General features: G+C 39.3%; 1 protein-coding gene across 1 annotated transcript in view; it reads right to left on the minus strand.

Moving 5' to 3' along the window:
• Positions 1-20,437, minus strand: part of dock1 (dedicator of cytokinesis 1) — a 575,757-nt gene that overhangs the window by 416,503 nt on the left and 138,817 nt on the right. The window contains exons 17-22 of the mRNA XM_043713153.1: positions 19,675-19,799; positions 19,259-19,357; positions 19,083-19,155; positions 13,338-13,441; positions 13,031-13,214; positions 9,735-9,832 (exon numbers count right to left, since the gene is read on the minus strand). Of these exons, the coding sequence (XP_043569088.1) occupies positions 9,735-9,832; positions 13,031-13,214; positions 13,338-13,441; positions 19,083-19,155; positions 19,259-19,357; positions 19,675-19,799 (683 nt within the window). The remainder of the gene's footprint in view (positions 1-9,734; positions 9,833-13,030; positions 13,215-13,337; positions 13,442-19,082; positions 19,156-19,258; positions 19,358-19,674; positions 19,800-20,437) is intronic.

Below are 20,437 nucleotides of genomic sequence, written 5' to 3' on the forward strand. Positions count from 1 at the left end.
GGTTGTTTTTCAGACTGGAGGCCTGTGACCAGTGGAGTGCCACAAGGATCGGTACTGGGTCCTCTACTTTTTGTCATTTACATAAATGATTTGGATACGAGCATAAGAGGTACAGTTAGTAAGTTTGCAGATGACACCAAAATTGGAGATGTAGTGGACAGCGAAGAGGATTACTTTCGATTACAACAGGATCTGGACCAGATGGGCCAATGGGCTGAGAAGTGGCAGATGGATGATAAATGACAGGTGCTGCATTTTGGGAAAGCAAATCTTAGCAGAACTTCTACACTTAATGGTAAGGTCCTCGGGAGTGTTGCTGAACAAAGAGACCTTGGAGTGCAGGTTCATAGCTCCTTGAAAGTGGACTCGCAGGTAGATAGGATAGTGAAGAAGGCGTTTGGTATGCTTTCCTTTATTGGTCAAGAGTATTGAGTGCAGGAGTTGGGAGGTCATGTTGCGGCTGTACAGGACATTGGTCAGGCCACTGTTGGAATATTGCGTGCAATCCTGGTCTCCTTTCTATCTGAAAGATGTTGTGAAACTTGAAAGGGTTCAGAAAAGATTTACAAGGATGTTGCCAGGGTTGGAGGATTTGAGCTACAGGGAGAGGCTGAACAGGCTGGGGCTGTTTTCCCTGGAGTGTCGGAGGCTGAGGGGTGACCTTATAGAGGTTTACAAAATTATGAGTGGCATGGATAGGATAAATAGACAAAGTCTTTTCCCTGGGGTTGGGGAGTCCAGAACTAGACGGCATAGGTTTAGGGTGAGAGGGGAAAGATATAAGAGAGACCTAAGGGGCAACTTTTTCACGCAGAGGGTGGCATGTGTATGGAATAAGCTGCCAGAGGATGGTACAACTGCAACATTTAAGAGGCATTTGAATGGGTATATGAATAGGAAGGGTTTGAAGGGATATGGGCCGGATGCTGGCAGGTGGGACTAGATTGGGATGGGATATCTGGTTAACATGGACAGATTGGACCGAAGGGTCCGTTTCCATGCTGTACATCTCTATGACTCTATATCCTTATTTTACATACAACAGAGAGGTGAACTTAATTAATCTAATAATGTCTGTTAACAGGGTTTTTGTCTTACTTTTTTTCCCTTTTAAAATAGCTATAACACCTATTTTATTGCCCTGTTCTTGTATTCTTGAACATTTTTCTTCAAACTACCCCTCTTAAATGTCACAATTGACTTGGCTTCAACAACCATTTAAGACAATTTTTAAAATACTAGTTACCTTTTATAGCTTTTTAATTTGGCATTATCCTTTGGATCTAGGTCTCGGTACCTCCAGATAATGTACAAAGTTGCATCTTATGATACTATTGCATGCTCCATAACATCACTAGCAACTATAATCAAATGAGTCCATGTTTTATAAGACATAGGAAAATTATACAATATCAGCGGAATATACTATTCTGCTACTGAAGTGTGCAGAGTCTCGCTCTTCAAGACATCAAGAATAATTTTATTTTTCATTCTTAAATACGTGAACTAATTACATCAGGCTACAAAGATCTTAAGACCAAACCATATTTGATCTGCTCCAAACTGATGCCCACCAGTTGGTGCCTGATACCCAAGTTTCAATGGGCTGCCTAAACCAAATAATTTAGGTTGAATACTAGCTGCTGTTCCATATGATTAATATTTTATCCCACATTTCCAGTTCCTATACAAAAAGAATCAAGTTATCAGTTCCTTGACATGGAAGCATGGCAGAGGGAAGAAATAACTGCCTTCTGGAATGGCGTGTCTGAAGTTGAAGACCCTGAAACTGGAAAACTTTCAAAGACTGTCACATAATGGGCAAAAGGATGCCAAGGTGAACTTGGGGACCTGCTTCACAGTGAGAGATGTGGAATCCTCAGACTATATAAGAATAACAACACAATGTCGAGTGCTCCTGAGAAAAAACAAAGCGACAGGAATTGTCTTGGTCATAGTGAAGGCAGCATTAGAAGTGCAGGGAGGGAATGTGTAGGTATGTAAATGCAAAGAGAAGCAGCCTGAAATAAATTGCCACAAGAAGCTACAGTAACCCACTGTCACTTTTTGTGGGGCAGGACTAACAAGGGATATCAGAATTTGGAAACTTGTCTTACTTATAGTCAATTCTGCTTCATAAATATTACAATTGGAACAATCCCCAACATTTTGAACAAGGCTATTATTAAAAATACCTACAATGGTAGTTTTTAAAAATTTATTCATGGGATGTCAGTATCGTTGGCTCGGCACCTCCTCCACACCCACCCCCACCCCCCTTCGCAAACTGGCCCCCAAGTCTGCATTTGGTCTTCCCAATACAGAGGAGACGATATCACAAGCAACGTATATAATAGATGAGGTTAGATGACATGCAGGTGAATCTCTGTAGGATCTGGAAGGACTGTTTAGGGCCATGAATGGAGGTGAGAAGACAGGTGCACCTCTTGACGTTGCAGGGAAAGGTACTGGGTGTGGTGGAGAATGTGGTGAGGAGCGTAGTTGATGTGGGTGTCACGCAGTGAGCGGTCCCTGCGGAAAGCTGATGGAGTAGAGAAGGAAATATTTTATTGGTGGTGGGGTCTGATTGTAGTTGGCAGGATGATGCATTAGATTCGGAGGTTGGTGGGATGGTATGTGAGCATTAAGGGGACTCTATCCTTACCGTTGTTGGGAGTGGGGAGGGGGAGGGGGGGGGAGAAGAGAGAATGGCTCAAGGGTGGGAAACAAGTGGGTACAAGGGTTCTTTTGCAGAATTGACAACCTGTGACCAGTAGGGTTCCACGGGGATCAGTGCTGAAACAGCAATGGTTTACAATACAGGTTAATGACTTGGAGAATGGATGTGAATATGCTGTAGCCTAATTTGCATAAAGCACAAAAACAGATGGAAAGGCAGGTTACGAAAGGAATCCAAACAGTTTATAGAGAGTTATTGATCAGTTAAATAAGTAGGCAAAAAGTTGGCAAATAGGGCGGCACGGTGGCACAGTGGTTAGCACTGCTGCCTCACAGCACCAGAGACCCGGGTTCAATTCCCAACTCAGGCGACTGACTGTGTGGAGTTTGCACATTCTCCCCGTGACTGTGTGGGTTTCCTCCGGGTTCTCCGGTTTCCTCCCACAGTCCAAAGATATGCAGGTCAGGTGAATTGGCCATGCTAAATTGCCCGTAGTGTTAGGTAAAGGGGTAAATGTAGGGGAATGGGTGGGTTGCGCTTCGGCTGGTTGATGTGGACTTGTTGGGCCAAAGGGCCTGTTTCCACACTAAGTAATCTAAACAGCTAACATATTTGAATGTGATGAAAATGTACAGTTGTTTACTTTGAAAGGGAGAACAGAAAAACTGCAGAAAGCTGCAACACAAAGGGACATAAGTACTCCCAAGTACACCTATGTGAAACACAAAATGAACACATAGCTAATCAGGAAGCTAATGGAATGTTGGTGCTTATTTCAAGGGGGTGAAGTATAAGAGTGAGAGTAGGCAAATCTTACTGCAACTGTACAAGATGCTGCTGAAACCACATCTGGAGTACTGTGAACAGTTTGGTCCCCTTATTTAAAGGAAGATATAATTTCATGAGAGGCATTCAAAGATGACCCACAGTATGGAGAGTTTGTCTTATGAGCAAAGATGAAACAGGTTGGGACTCTAATTATCGGAGTTTAGAAGAATGAGAGAGGATTTCGTTAAAATATATGAGATTCATTCTCATTGAAATATATGGGGCTTGACAAATGCTGAGAGGATGTTTTCCCTCACAGGAGATTCTAGGACAAAAGGGCATATTATTAACATAAAGGGATATCAAGACTGAGATGAGGAGAAATCTCTTCTGAAAGGGGTTGAGCACCTTTGGAACTCCTTGCCACAGACAGCTCTTGGGGCAGATCCTTGTATATCTTTAAGGCTAAGATAGGTAGATTCATGATCAGTAGGGGAATGGACAAGAAAGGGGACATGAGGAGCTTTGAATCAGCCATCATTCTGTTGAAGATGCTGCAAGATCGGGGCACTGAATGGCCTACCCTTGTTCCTGTTACTTACGGTCTTACGGACTCTTCTTCAGAACTACTGCTCTTCTGAAGTATCTTGAAACATTAACACCGTTTCATTGTTTTTGTGATGCTGTCACAGCTGAGCTTCTCCAGTGTTCCATGTTGGTTTCAGATTTCCAGCATCTGCAGTGTGTTACCTTAATAAAAATCCAGTGTGCCGTACAAATAAACTTTGCTTTTGAATTCTATCCACTGTTATGTGAAACCTTTACTTCATTTAAGGCCTTGTCGCTGAGTTATGATACATCCCATTCTGGGCCCCATACTATAGATAGGATAACAAAAACCATGGAAATAACAGAGGTGGTTATTTTGGCACCTGGAGAATGTCCTTTGATTATGTTATGAACCTAGAAAAGTTAGAACTGTTCTCTTGCAAACAGAGATGGTTAGGGAGACCTTTGGAAAGGAATACAGGAACAAAGAAGCAGGACTAAATTATTCAGCTCCTCGTGCCTGATTTGAACTTCCACTAGAACATGATTTAGCATCAATCTTATTGCCATTTAATAGAAATGTTAATAATAGTTTTAATAGAATAGACAGGGAGAAATTGTTATTACTGCCAGGAGGATTGCTCATCATATAAGGCAGATTTAAAATATACAATTATGTATGTGGAAATAAGCAAACACTATGACTGAAATGAAGAGCATAACATGTCCTTTATAGCACATTTTGATTTGGTAAATTATTTAACATTAATAAAAACTGAGCTAAGAATAGCCACTTAAGAACCATACTGTTATTAAGCAATTATAGAAAAAGTAATAGGTAGCTCAAAAAATATTGATACCTGCAGGGATTTAAGGTCGCTTTGTTCCTCAGTACTCCCTGGGGACCTACAATTTATTTAGTACATCCCTCCCAAAATGCATCACCTTGCATTTCTCAGGATTAAATTCCACCTGTCCTTGCTCTGCCCAATTTACCAGCTGATCAATATTAGGCTGTAACCTGAGACTATTCTCCTCACTACAAACAACAGCACAATTTTTGTGTCATCTTCTAACTTCCTAATTACACCTTCTACATTCATAGCCAAGTAATTTATGCACACATACACAGCAAATGTCCCAGCACCAACCCTGTGGTACACCACGAGTCACAGGCTTCCAGTTACAAAGCAGCTGTCCAATATCACCCTTTGCCTCCAATTTGCAACTAATTTTGCATCCAGTTTGCCAAATTGCCTTCAATCTGATGGGTTCTTACTTTTTGGACCAGCCTTCCACAGGGGACTTTATCAAAGATCTTACTCAAGCCCAAATAAACCACATCAATTGAACTATCTTTAACAATATATTCAGCCACATTTTCAAAAAGCTCATTTAAAGTAGTCAGACAGGATCTCCCTCTCTCAAATCTGGCTGACAACCCCTGATCAATTCCTGTGATGTGTTAATTAGTTCTGTCCCTCAGAACTGCTTCCAATAATTTCCCGACTACTGATGTCAGACTAACTGGTCTATGATTATCTGGCCTATCCCTACCACTCTCCTTGAACAAAGGAAATACATTAGCTACCTTCCATCATCTGGCAGTTCACCCGTGGCCAGTGAAAAATTAATTATCTCCATCAGGCCGCCAGCAACCTCACCCTCTGCCTCCCATAACAGGTTTGGATTCATCACATCAGGCCTTGGCGATCTGTGCACCTTTGTGCCTGCCGAAACATCTAGTATCTCCTGCTTATTAATGTTAACACGTTCTAGAATCTCACCATCCCAAATGAATCTCAGGCTACAATGCCCTTCTCTTCTGTGAATAAGTCCTCACCCATATCCACTGAATCAGCACACAGGTTGATCCTTTGACCTCTAATCATCCCCTCTTAACATATTCATAACATGCCTTGGGGTTTTCCTTGATTCTCTCTGCCAAAGACTTTTCATGGCCCCTCTTGACACTACTAATTTCTTCTTTTAAGCACCCCACTCGCATGGTGGCTCAGTGGTCAGCAATGCTGCCTCAAGGGATCTGGGCTCGATTCCACCCTCAGGTGACTGTCTGTGTGAAGTTTGCACATTCTCCCAGAGTCTGCAAGAGTGCTCCAGTTTCCCCTCTTGGTCCAAAAATGTGCAGGTTAAGTGGATTAACCATGGGAGATGCAGGGTTACAGTGGTAAGTTAGAGAGGTGGGTCTAGGTGGGATGCTCTATGGAGGGTTGATGTGAACTCAATCGACTGAATGGTCTGCTTCTGTGATGTAGGGATTCTATGATCTTCAATGATCCGCAACACACTAGATTCTTGAAGGGTATCCCCGGTTTTTAATACATTGCATCTGACATATACTTCCTTCTTTTTCTTTATAAAAATCTTAATATCTCTTGACATCCAAGATTCTCTGAACTTAGTACCCTTGGCCTTACACTCTTAAGAGGAACATGCTGGCCTTGAATTACCAATTTTAAAAGACTCCCACTTTCTAAAAGTAGACTTTGCTACAAGGAGCCGCTTCTAATCTATGTTTGCCAAATCCTGACTAATGATATTGAAATTGGCCAACTTTCACATGATCCTTATCCCTTTTCATAATGACTTGGAAACTTAAGAGTTATGGTCACTACCCCCAAAATGTTCACCCATAACCTGTATACCCCTTGACCGGTTTCATTCCCTAGGATTAGGTCGCGCATTGACCCATTTCTAGTCGGACTGTCTACATACTGGTACCAAATGCTCCCCTGGATACACTGAAAAGATTCGACCCCACCTAATCCTTTCATATTAAGGTGATCCTAGTTAATATCCATAAAGTTGAAATCCCCTACAACTATAACCCCTGTTTCTCTCACACCTTTCCGACATAACTTGCCAACATATCCACTCCTCTACCTCCCTCTAACTGTTGGGAGGCCCATAGCATAATACCAGCAAAATAATTGCTCCTAATTTCTAAGGTCTACCCAGATAGCCTTATTTGCAAACCGATCTAGAATATATCCTCCTTCATTGTTGCAGTGATGATTTTATTTATCAATAATGCAATGCCCCACCTGTCTTACAACTTCCACATAATACCTGAAATATCTATTGCCTGCAATTTTGAGCTGCCAGTCCTGTCCTTCCATCAACCATGTCTCAGTGATTGCAACAATATCATATAACAATAATCAAAGTTCCAAGTTCACCCATCTGGCCAGTCAGGTTCCTTGCATTAAAATAGATAAAATTTAGCTTTTTAGACCTGCCATGCCTTCTCCACCTACTGGACTGTTCTAGCATTCCTTCCAATCTGATTGTTGTAATCTCTGTTACATATGGCAAAGTACAAACAGCTTTAGCTAATTTTCTTCGGTGGCTTGAATAGGCCACCTCTGCTCCTGTGTTCATATGCTTTGAGGAAGTCGAAAAAGGCAATATGCAGTGGCATTCTTGTTAATGGCATTCTTCCTGCACTTGCTCAACTGTGAAGATCATGACAGTTAGAGATCTTCCATTTCTGAAATTGCATTGGTGTTCAGGATAGTCAGGAAATACATTGTTATTAATTGTAGGAGGTATCAAGCAAGAGGATTTAATGGACTTATTCTATAGGATTTATTTTGTGTAAAGCTATTAGGCAGCACACCAATACATACTGCTTACAATTTTGCCATAAAATCCAGACGTCCCCTGACATAGGGACGGTTAGGGGTTTTTATAATGTTATCAAAAAAACAACAGATTCATCAGCAAAGCAAACGGTAAACATTGAAAACAAAGGCACAGGAGATTCCAATAGAGGGGCGGCATGGTGGCTCAGTAGTTAGTACTGCAGCCTCACAGCACCAGGGACCCGGGTTCAATTCCAGACTTGGGTGACTGTCTGTGTGGAGTTTGCATATTCTCCCTGTGTCTGCATGGGTTTCCTCCAACAGTCCAAAGATGTGCAAGTTAGGTGAATTGGTCAAGCTAAATTGCACATAATATTCAGGGATGTGTAGTTTACATGCATGAGTCAGAGGAAAGAAAGAGTAACCAAATGGCATATTTCCACGCTGTAGAGATTTTATGATTCTATGAACAGATGAGCAAGATGAGTGCAATTCTGTATTCTTCACCAGTGAAAACACCACAAAGAGGGGTGCATCTAAACTTCACAAAGTCTAAACACCACAAAAAGCCTACTTATCCACAAATAGAGGAAATTGATGACACTCCAACTGAGGATGCTATACCATATGAATTTATCAGTCACCAGAATCTAGCACCCCTGCAGCTATCTCCCATAATATTATGAGTAAATTTTCTACTAGATCATTCCTATTTTATTACAAACTATTAATAAAGTAATAGAATCTTAAAATTTAGTAATGGGGGGTATAAGGTCAAAAGCCAGGAGATCACGTTAAACTTGAATGAAATGTGAATTTGGCATATAGTCTGGGGAAAAAAAAAATCACAGATGAGGAATGTCAGTTGTGTAGATAGATTGGAGAAGTTGGAACAAATTAGAAATGTCTATAAAGTACTTTGAAGAAGAATTCACCTGCAATTAACTTTCAGGCTTGGCCTCAAACAAATAATTTGTTTGTTCTCCTCTTTCCTAACAAGAGGCAAGCTGATGCTCCAAAGATCATCTGCAGCGCTCAATTCACAGTTCACAGCTCCAAATCAAAAGTGATTTTAAAAAAATGAAGGTCTCAGCATAACCCGCTATGGAGATTCCTCCCACTTTCTCGTAATGCTGTATCATTTAACATCACTTCTTAATTATGCGATGAAGATTCAGATATGAAATTGTAAATTATCTCATCAACTTGTGATATTTTATACTCTTACTTGAATATTCCTTTCATCACTCTCCTTTTCTTGTAAACTAGAAAGGAACCCTCATTAAAGGTTTACCAGTAAGGAACATGTTTCATTTCTCGCCTTCCTAAGTATTGCCTTGTGCAAGCTTCTAATGGTATTTGTGTGAAAAGGATCTTTGCAGTATTCTACCTGTAAATACTAGCTTTGTGCCTAGATGTCACCATGAGTCTTCAGAGGCCTTCTTCTCAGTGATCAAACTGCTTATATCTTTGTTCTTTGTTGAGTGTGCATGAATGAGAAAATGCGCGTGAGTGAGAGATGAGCGAATGAAAGAGAGAGAGACCGCGAGAAAGCAAGAGACAGCATGCGAGAGAGAAGGAAAGAGCGAGAGTGAGAGTGAGACACTAATCCTTGTAGCACACCATTGGTCACAGGCCTTGAGTTTGAAAAGCAACACTTCACCCCCACCCTCTGTCTTCTACCTTCAAGCGAGTTCTATTTCCAAATGGCTAGTTCTCCTTGTATTCTGTGATCTAACCTGCGAACCAATCCATCATGATGAAACCTGTCAAGTACCTTAATGACATCCAGAGAGATCGCATTCACCACTCTGCCCTCATCAATCCTATTTGTTATTTCTTCAAACTCAATCAAGTTAGCGAGACACGATTTCCCACGAACAAAGCCACACTGACTATCCCTAATCAGTCCTTGCCTTTCTAAAGACATGTAAATCCTATCCCTCAGGATTCCCTTCAATAACAATAAAAAAGCCAGGTTTGACACCTTAATTAAAGATCTTCTGCAAGTGTAATGGATGGCCTTAGTAATCTTAGAAATAGCTTCCCGTTAGATTTACTTTCATGGATCCCCACATCCCTTTTTCAGACTTCGTTAAATTTGTACACTAGTTTCAAGTGGAAGCCAATACCTTAACAACCTCTTCTCCATCCACCTTCATCAGTTGTCTCAAGTTCTGCTGTAGTAAATTTGTGTTTGATCGCCATTTCAAAAGTCCCAGAAGATCCACTGTAAACAGACCAGACATATGTAATTTCTTTACTGATCAACATTGTAAATAAAAAGCGAATCTAATCTGAAGGAATTAAATAGCACAAAACATATTGTCTGCAGCTGCAACTTCATTTTACTACTGCATTTCACATGGTTCTCGCAAGTAATCGGTTTTAGCAACAATGGTCTATTTTACAAAATGATCTATACAGTTTAAATTCCAATGAACTACAATCAAATTATTTACTTTTTTGTGTTTTACATGAATACTAAGCATTAAGCTTTAAGAGTTGGTGGGGGAATTCAATTTACCACTGATAAGAATGATCTTTCTGCTATGGAACTTACTAATTATAAAGTTAAGCAGAGGTTAACTGGAGACAGTTCAGTTTCTTTCCAGACTTCTAAGGAAAATTTAATATGAACTATTAGACAGAAGCTAAGAGTAAAACAGGATTCTGAAGCAGCCTTATTTCATTACATCAAAACAAATTTAACCCATAAGGGGGAAGGATTGCAACAAGTGTTGAAAGAACATCTATTTATCTTGAAATTATAAAAGTGCTAGTAAATATATTTTACTTAAGTGAAAAAAAGCTAAGTTAAAAATTTCACATTCTTCAGACAAGATGGAGCATGCCAGTTTCCATTTCCTGAAGGTTCTCTGACAGGCTTCTCTAATTTGAACCTAATAATGAATTATTATAATGACTACTAGAATAGCTATTACAATAATTTAATTATTATAACTAAATTTATTATTAGTTTGGTGACACAAACCCATTAGACATGGAAAATAGCAAATTCGTTTAGCAGAGGATTATTACAGTGGAGATCATAATACGTGAGCTTGAACTTTATTTGAAACTAATCCTAGAAGTGAAAGAGTAACGTCCATCAATGCCAACATTCAATAACGTAATCCTAAAATGACAAACTTGTTAAGAAAACAGGACGTACATCCCAACTTCTCATATGTTTATAAATGCTTCTTTTATCCTCATCCAATCCCTTAAAAAAGGTTTATTCTGTGCATCAGTGCAATAGGTTGCCATGTTAGGTATTTCGCAAAGCAGTTAATGGTATATTTAAAATGAAATAATCTGAGTGTCACGCAGTACACCAAAGTAAACTCTCCAGAAAGTGTCATAGCATTTTCTTTTTTAAAAAAAAACAACAAAGCAAACATCTCAATATTATTTTGAAGTTTTCCAGATAGAGAGAGACCATTAACTAATGTGCCAGCAAAATTCATATCATACCCATACTTCATGCATACATCAAGACAGAAGTTAACAATGGGAATTTTCCTTACTTCCGAACAAACAAGAAATAGTGGGAAGATAGGTTTTCTTTACACTCTACTTTCCTGCCTTTTCCCCATAACACTCGATTCTCTTTGATTTAAAAATTTGTCCATCTCAGCCCTGAACATTCTTAATAATCTAGACTCCACAGCTTACTTCTTCCTTATCTGTCTTAAACGAATGGTGCCTTGTTCTGAGATCATGCCGTCTAGTTCTATATTCTCAAGGGGAAACAAATTTCTCAGAATCTACCCTTTGATGACTCCTAAGAATGTTGCATGCTTCAATCAGATCTTCTCTCATTCTTCTACACTCCAATGAGTACAGACTCAATCCAATCTATCCTTCCTCATGAGACAGTCTATCCATATCCAGAATCAACTTAGGTAACGTTCTCTGGACTGCCCTTCATGACAGTACATCTTTCCTTAAATAAGGGGACCAAGACTGTTCAGTATTCTAGGTATGGTCTCAATACAGTTTTGTAGAATTTTAGCAAGGACTTCCCATTTTTATTCTGTTTTATTTGAGTGCACCTCAACAGTGCTTTCAAAACCTGTAAACTGCTCCACTCAGACAAACAAGGGCAGCACCTAAAAGTCCAGCTCCATGCTAGGCAACATCCTGACTTGGAATTATATCACCTTTCCTTCACTGGCACTGGGTTGAGATCACGTGAACCCTTTTTAACAGCATTCTAAATGGCTATAAAACATAGAAGCAGAAGTCATTTAGGCCTATCAAATCTGCTCCATCACTCAATCAAACCATGGCTCATCTCATAATTCTCAACTTCATTTTCTTGTTTTACGCACATAACCCCACTGATTGCCGAACTGATTAAATGTCTGTCCATCTCAGTCTTCAACATACTTAATGACAGCCTCTGCTGTAAAGAAGTCCACAGATTCAACATTCATCATCTGTTTTAAATGTGAGAACCCTACTGAGGTTAATAAATATGGTTTCATGGTCCTCAGAGTATTAATTCCAGATTTTTCAAAACTGGGTACTGCTTCCATGTTATGTTCAGCATGGAGGAATACGAATTCACCAGCTGAGACTGGGTGATAAGTGGTACCAGCAGAAGGCTTCATTGCCCATGACGTTCTTGCCCTTAGTCCTAATTCATGAGAATTCAAGGGGTCCAGGGTCAATGTAAGGACTCTCAGGGCAACTCTCTCTCGACTACAGGCTATCGGGCCACCGCTTCTGCTGGCAGTGGTATCCGAGACATAAGATATGATTCCTTGAGTATAACTATTAGCAATGTAAGGCTACTGCTTGACTACTCTGTGGAACAGTTCTCCCAATTTTAGCATGGGTTTCCAGATTTTACTAACGAGGGCTTTGCAGAGTTGAGAAGGTTGGGTTTTCTGTTGTAATGTCCAGAACCTAGCTAAAAACAGAGACTCATTCAGCTTCATCCTTTTTACTAATTTTGTAGTAATTTAGTACGCCACTTCAAATGACATTTAAGAGTCAACTATATTGTGGATCATAAAATGGAGATGCCGGTGTTGGACTGGGTTTTAATATTGTGGATCAGATTAGGTAAGGACAGCAGATTTCCTTCAAGGACATTAGTGAACTCGTTGAATTTTTATAACAATCAATGATGGTTTCACGGACACCAACAGACAAAATTTCACTTCTAAATTTACTAATTGAACTTAAATTCCATCGGTTGCCATGGTGGGATTTGAACTCACATCCCAAGAACATTAACCTGAGCTTCTGCAGTACTTATTCAGTGACATTATCATAATACCACTGCCTGTTGGTCAAAGACATTCAATGTACCAAATACTAACAATCAATACAGTGAGGTTAGAAACAACCATTTTCTAATCTGATCAGTACAATTAGCATGCAGCAGGCATTTTTTATCCTTTCAATATCTTACCATTCTGTGTAAGTTTTGTTGAGCAGACCAACGTGGAAATTTGAAATGAGTCTTTGCTGATGGCCAAGTTTCCAAAACTGTGCATATTTTTCCCAGTCATTGTGTAGCCCTTCTCTTCAAGTGTTGCTTTAGTCGCAGGCAGATTTAAGTATGGTGCTGCATCTTCCAGTTTTTTGGCATCTGACTATTTAGAAAGAGACCTTAGACTCAATTATGTGCTTTATCTGAACATACATATTAAAAGCAAAACTCTTATTAGATCATCTACTGCTACAAATGTGGAAAATACATCATTGTACTAACATACCTTATATACAATTAGGTCATGTTCACCATCTCTTAGTGTAGTTCCATCATACCTCATTAGCTTCACAAATGCCAATGCAAATATTTTCTCAGATTTGTCTTTCGCTGTTCAAAGGAGGAAACAGAGTTTTAGATGATCTTTGCTGTATGAGAAACACCACAGAAATACATTTTTAAACCAACAGTAAAAAATTAATACATATGCTTAAATTCATCAAAGACAATATAAATTTTACAAATAATGCAGGAAGCACAAATCTTATTTTGTATATTAGCTTAGTACTACATATAAAAAAAGGTAACTACCAAAAATCAAAAAACTGTAATCAAGGTTCTTTCAAATCCCAAAAGCAACATATTCTTTTCTTCTGGGATAATAAATGCCAAATCGGTGTATCTAGTTTTATTTTACATTTATTTCTGAAATGTCCTCAAAACATTTAGGAAATAGTAGAAATGCTTGCTTTCAATATATGGCATAAATTTGACAGGACAAGCCAAGAAGGGCAAAGATGAACACAGGACCATCCCATGGAATTATAAACATTTAAATGAGGCTATTTGAACTCTGATCAGTCAGTGGTCAATTTTCACTCTCGTCGCTGTGAAATCATGTAACTGATAAATACTGCTTGCTTAGAGTACAAAGGTTCATAAACAGGCAATTAACAAAGTTGGTGCAACAATCAGCTACACACTATTTTACAATTAATGTGCTAAGCAAAGGCTTTATTTGTGCATCTTGGCTTATTTTGAACTTAAATGAAATATTTGTTCTTTGTGAAGAAATCGCAGCACCATAGCAACCCAGGAGGACTGACTTTTCATTGAAGAAAAATATATGCCAGTTTTCCAAAGGGTGCTTCGCATTTAAAGTTATGGAGAGAGGGATCTAAAAAAACAATTCCACTTGGATAAGCGTGTGGTACGTCAATCTTCTTAGTTGATACTTCTGTTAGGATTGGCCCTTAATCACGGTCAACGTGCTACATTTTCAATTTCTCCTCATCTTCTAGGAGATACTTGGTAACACGTGGTGAAGCACTCAGCAGATTATAGCAATACTGTGCCAAGATATGAATGTCTCTCAATACCAATGATGTCTCAATTATCCTGGGTGCTGAAACAGCCTCATCACGTTTTTAAGTAGTTTCTGTTCATGACTGCAAGACCATTTGCAAATTGATTGCATAATATGATTTGCCAGTCTTTGATCAGCATTAAATTTAAGCAGAAACGTAATTTCTATTCAAAGGCTGTAACATCATGCCTAGCGACCTAGTTGGCATAAATGATCTTGAACTTTGGTAAAATTAGTAGTGGTAAAATTAGGTCGCAATGTCCTGCTTTTTATAAAGGATGCTCTTTCACTAGACAAGAAACTTTAGCATCTGCTGTTCATGAGAGCGAAGTACTCTATTTGTTCTGTGAAAGGAGAAAGACGTTCAGAATTTCAGCAACTTCTTCAAATCATGTTAAGGGCTTCATTTCAACTCACTTACATTTGTTCCCTGCAATTTGCCAGCTTCACTCCCACTGCGGCTATTCAAACAAAATATGTATTATAGAATTCAATATTCAATTGTTGTAAAAGATATTTCAATTTAGAAAGGTTCTGACCAGAAGTGTTTGGTTAAATCCATGAAGAGGTTACTTGAAGCTAAGAAAATCTAAGCTCAGTTGTGGGAAGGCTCCAGGAAGGGGCCATCTGATTTTCAAGAAATGGAATTGAAACCATAATTACATTAAAGCCCTATTGATGAGAAAGAGAAAGACACTCTCTCTGGTGTGAGTACTGTAATCAGTTCATCAGGGAGTAATGGCATTATATTTTAGCGTGTGTCCTAAAATCTTTAAATGTGTGTTAAACCCAAACAGTTTGATTTGTTCTATTTTATAATTTTCTGTGCACAATAAATGTTTTATTGTTAAAATCAAACCTTCACAAATTATGTGCATGTGTTCCATTGAAAGACCACTTAGTTAAAACCAAAGAAACTAAATATTGCCTATCATGCCAGACTTCGGTCTGGGAACAAATTTGTCCAGTAATCACATCAGCTGGATACACAACGCAATACTTTATGAAGCTTAGAGTATAGAAAGCACAGAGGTGAAATGAAAAAATGAAATTAGGAAATTAGGAAAGCAAAGTAAGGTGTTTTAAAAATATTCACGAGTCAAGTATTTTATCAGTACATTGAACAGCAAGAATTTAAACTAAAGAAAGGGGTAGGCCTATCTGACATGTACTATAACTTGTGTGTGGATGCAGAAGTTTTGTGGAATGCTCTTAATGAGTACTTTCTCTCTCTCACCGCAGGAAGATGTTGCAGACATTCTAGTTAAAAAGGAAATATCAGATAATATAAGCATAATAAGAACAGAGATACTGGAGGAACTAATATTATTGAAGGTGATCGATAAATTGTACCATGGACAATCAGACCATAATATATAGGAATAGAATTAGGCCATTCAGCCAATTGTGTCTGCTCTGCCATTCAAACATTACTCAACCCCAATCTCCTACCTTTTCCCTGTAAATGTTGATCCCTTCACTAATCAAGAACCTATCTATCTCTGCCTTAAATTTGTTCAAAGTCAGAAGTCACAAGACACCAGGTTACAGTCCAATAGGTTTATCTGAAATCAAAAGTCTTTGGATCATTGTTCCTTCATCAGGTGAAGTCGAGGGAAGGGCACAGGCACAGAGATCTCTCTGCATGTAATTCTGTACCTGTGCGCTTCCTTTTACTTCACCTGATCAAAAAACAGTGCTCCAAAAGCTTCTAATTTCAAATAAGCCTGTTGGACTATAACCTGGTGTCATGTCACTTCTGACTTTGTTCACCCCTGTCCAATATTGGCACCTCCACATCATTAAATTTCCTCAATGACTTGGCCTCCACATCCCTCAGTGGCAATGATTTCCAAAGATTCAGCACCCTCTGGCTGAAGGAATTCCTCTTCATCATAGTTCTAAAGGGTTGTCCCTTCACCTTAAGGCTGCTGACCAGGACCTGCTGATCAGGTCCTGATCTTTCCTAATAATGGAAATATCTGATCCACATTCACTCTATCCAGGCCTCTCAGTAGTCTGAGAATATAAATGAAATTACTCCTCATTCTTCTAAATTCTATTGAGTATACAGACCCAGAGTCCTCAACCACTCATGTGATAAGCTCTACATCCCAGGATTATTCTTGTAAAACTCCTCTGGGTCCCCTCCAACATCAGCACATCCTTCCTTAGATTCAGGTCCCAAAACTGCTCACAATACTGCTCTTATATTCTAATCTTCTCAAAACGAATGCTCACATTACATTTGCCTTCTTTAACTGCCAACTGAAACTGCATGTTAACCCTAAACTAGAACTCCCAAGTACCTTTGTGCTTCAGATTCTAAAGCCTTTCCCCATTTAGAAAATAATCTACACATCTATTGTTGCTACCAAAGTGCATAACCTCACACTTTCCCACACTGTATTCCATCTGCCATTTCTTTGCCAACTCTCCTAGCTTGTCCAAGTCATTTTGCAGACTCTCCACTTCCTCAACACTAACTTCACTTCTACCCGCCTTTTTGTCATCGTAAACTTCGCAACAATGCCCTCAATTCCCTTGTCCAGTTCATCTATGTATAACATGAATAGTTGTGTCCCCAATGCAAATGTCTAAGGAACTTATTACCTCCTCAAAGAATTTTAATAGATTTGTCAGGCATGACCTCCTCTTGACAAAGCCTGATTGACTCAGGCCTATTTTACCACTTGCTCTCCTTTGTCTAACTTGCTTATTATTTCTTCAGAGAATTCTAAGAAACTTCCTCTTGACAAAGCCAAGCTGACTGTCTTATTTTACCATGCACTTCTAAATCTTCCAAAATCGCATTCATAATAATGGATTCTAAAATCTTATCAACAACCGAGGTCAGGCTATCAGGGCTATGGTTTTCAATCTTCTGCCTCCCTCCCCTCTGAAACAGGAGTGTTAAATTAGACATTTTCCAGTACTCTGTGACCCTCCCTGACTACAGTGATTCCTGAAGAATCACAATGCCTCCACAATTTCCTTAGCTAGCTCTTCATAACCTTGGGATGTGGTCTATCCAGTTTGAGTGATTACGCACCTTCAGACCTTTCAGATTCCCCAGCACCTCCTCTATTAAGGGAGCCAGGAATGAAACAACAGAATGCTCTGCTGATCACTTTCTAGTCCTGACTAGATAATGGCAAGGTGCCAGAGAATGAGACATTTACAAGCATTGTACCCTTATTAAAATAGGATATAAGGGATATGCCAAGTAATTATGGGCCACTCACTGTTACTTGGAAAAACATGGATTAATCTGAGATAATTTTCCCTTAACAAAGCCATGCTAGTTATGTCCTATTAACAATTTTTTGAGGAAGTAACAAGGAGGATTGATTGGGTAGGGCAGCAGATTTAGACTGACAGAGTGTATGCTCATTGGTCCATGAAGGTGGCAACACAGGTAAATAAGGTGGTAAGGCAGCACATGGAATGCCCTCCTTCACTGGGAGATGTAACACCTCACAGGAATGTAATAATGGAAATGTATTATAGTGTATTCGTTAGGCCACTGTTGGTGTTTTGTTCATAGTTTTGCTCACCATATCACAGATAAGACATAATTACTTTACAGACAATACAGAGGATATTTACATGAATTAGTGAGGTTTGAGAAGATTTGTAGCTCGGGTTGAGATTCTGGGTGTATGTGTATGAGCTGGAAGGTTCGTGAATCTCCGGTGAAGCACTGCTGTTTGTAACCCGCGTTTTATTTGTGTGTTTAGGTTTCTTTGGATTGGTGACGTCATGCCCTGTGGTGATGCTATTTCCTGTTCTTTTTCTTTCTGAGAAAAAGAACAGGAAATGGCATCACCACAGGAACTGACATCACCACAGGATATGACATTACCACAGGATATGACATTACCACAGGATATGACATCACCCCCAAAGGAAACCTAAACACATAAATAGAAAGCAGGTCATGAACACCTGTGCTTCACTGGAGACTCAATGATGTTGTTACCTAGCATGGTGATGAAGTGTCTGAAAACGAACCTACCAGCTCAATGAGCAAACTTACACCCATTTATGTGACTGTTGCTAAAGGTTGAAAATTTCAGTTATCAGGACAGATTGGACAGATGAGGGTCATTTTTCTTGGAACAGAAGAGGCTAAAAGGTTGCTGAAGAATGTATCCAAAATAACGAGGATTTTGGAAGTGAGCGGGGAAAACCGGTTTCCCTTCGTGGTGAGGTGAATGACCGGAGAACAAATTTAATCTGCTTGTTAGGTGGATCAGAGGTGACATGTGGAAATACGTTTTCACCCAGGTGATGCGTGTCTGGAAGTCACTGTCTAGTTTGGCAGATGGAAACCCTTATCTCAGTTACAACTAACCTCAAACTACACCTGAAGTGCTGTAATTTGCAGGGCTACAGATCAAGTGCTCATAAATGGGATTGGAACCTGGGGCCTATTTACTCAACTGGCATGATGGACTCAATGGTCTCTTTCTGTGTTGTAACTTTTCTGAATTTTTGTGGTTCTATAACACTCACCTCCAGAAGCTGAAATTTGCAAATAAAATATGAAAATCATAATAATGGCACAACTATTTAAAAATACATGCCCAGAACATGTTTTTACAATCCGGACATAAGAAGTTCAGTATTGTATATAAAAGAAACATTGGCTCAAGTACTTACAATCTTGAGATGATCGATGTCGGAATGTGAACCTCAAGTGGCTTCTATTTACATCTTCAATAGGGATTGCCACCTTTAAAATAATATCAAAAGATACTCATGCTAAAGTTTACAACATAACCGCTCAGGATTTTATTTTAACTTTTTCAATTCCAGCTAATATGCCGTGAACATACCTTTACCGTCTCAAACCAACGAGGCTGCTTCACTTGATAGTAAATAACAGACTTATATTCAGAGATACCATCATCTCCCGCACCAGGAAAAATTACATTCTTTTAAAAACAAGAAGCAAATATCAATGTGGTTTCAGAAATGTAGTACGTATTTAAAGATCTGAAAACTTACTAAAGAACATATAAGAAAACATATATATGTAAGACTTGGAAAATGTTCAGGAAATTTGTGGTCAGCATCAAATTTTCAGAACACAATTCACACAAAGTCACAGTCAAAACAGTAATAACTGGTAATTAAGAGAAAGACAATAAAAAAATTTAATTTTGAATTCTTGAAACATATTAACTGGTCAACAAACAACAGTTTAATTCATTTTCAGGGCCACAGATTTATCAGCCCATAATTATCATACCTCCAAACGCTTGCCTTCTTCATCATATACCATCATTGTGACCTCTACATTCTTGGAAGTTGTTTTGTTGCCTTTGTCAAACTCTCCTAGCTGTAGTGTAACATATATGTCATTACGAACATCACCTTTGCAAGAAAACGAGCAAGAAGATCCTTAAATAACTGTTTTCAGGTCACTGAACATTTAAAAAAAAAATTAACTACAATTATTATTAATTATTATAACAGCGACAATTATTTATAAATAGACACAAGATTGTTTGAAAATAAATTGTGTCATTCTGGCATTTACGTAGAATACAATTAGGAGTAAATAAGACTTTTTCACAGCAGAGAGCGGCGCGAGCTGGGCGGAAGTGAGGTTGGAGCGCAGAGCTGGTCGGGAAGGTATGTGATTGATATATAAAGAACTTACCTCGACGCCAACGGTCTTTTCACAGCAGAGAGCGGTGCAAGCTGGGCAGAAGTGAGGTTGGAGCGCAGAGCTGGTCGGGAAGGTATGTGATTGATATATAAAGAACTTACCAACGACATAGGTAGGAAGAGAGGTGAGGAGGTCATTCAAGAGCTCAGGGAGTTAGGCCGGAAGCTAAAAGCTAGGACAGACAGAGTCGCCATCTCTGGGTTGTTGCCGGTGCCACGTGACAGTGAGGCAAGGAATAGGGAGAGAGTGCAGTTGAACACGTGGCTGCAAGGATGGTGTAGGAGGGAGGGCTCCAGGTATTTGGACAATTGGACTGCATTCTGGCGAAGGTGGGACCTGT

Source organism: Chiloscyllium plagiosum, chromosome 22 (genome assembly GCF_004010195.1).
Source record: "Chiloscyllium plagiosum isolate BGI_BamShark_2017 chromosome 22, ASM401019v2, whole genome shotgun sequence".
Lineage (NCBI taxonomy): Eukaryota > Metazoa > Chordata > Chondrichthyes > Orectolobiformes > Hemiscylliidae > Chiloscyllium > Chiloscyllium plagiosum.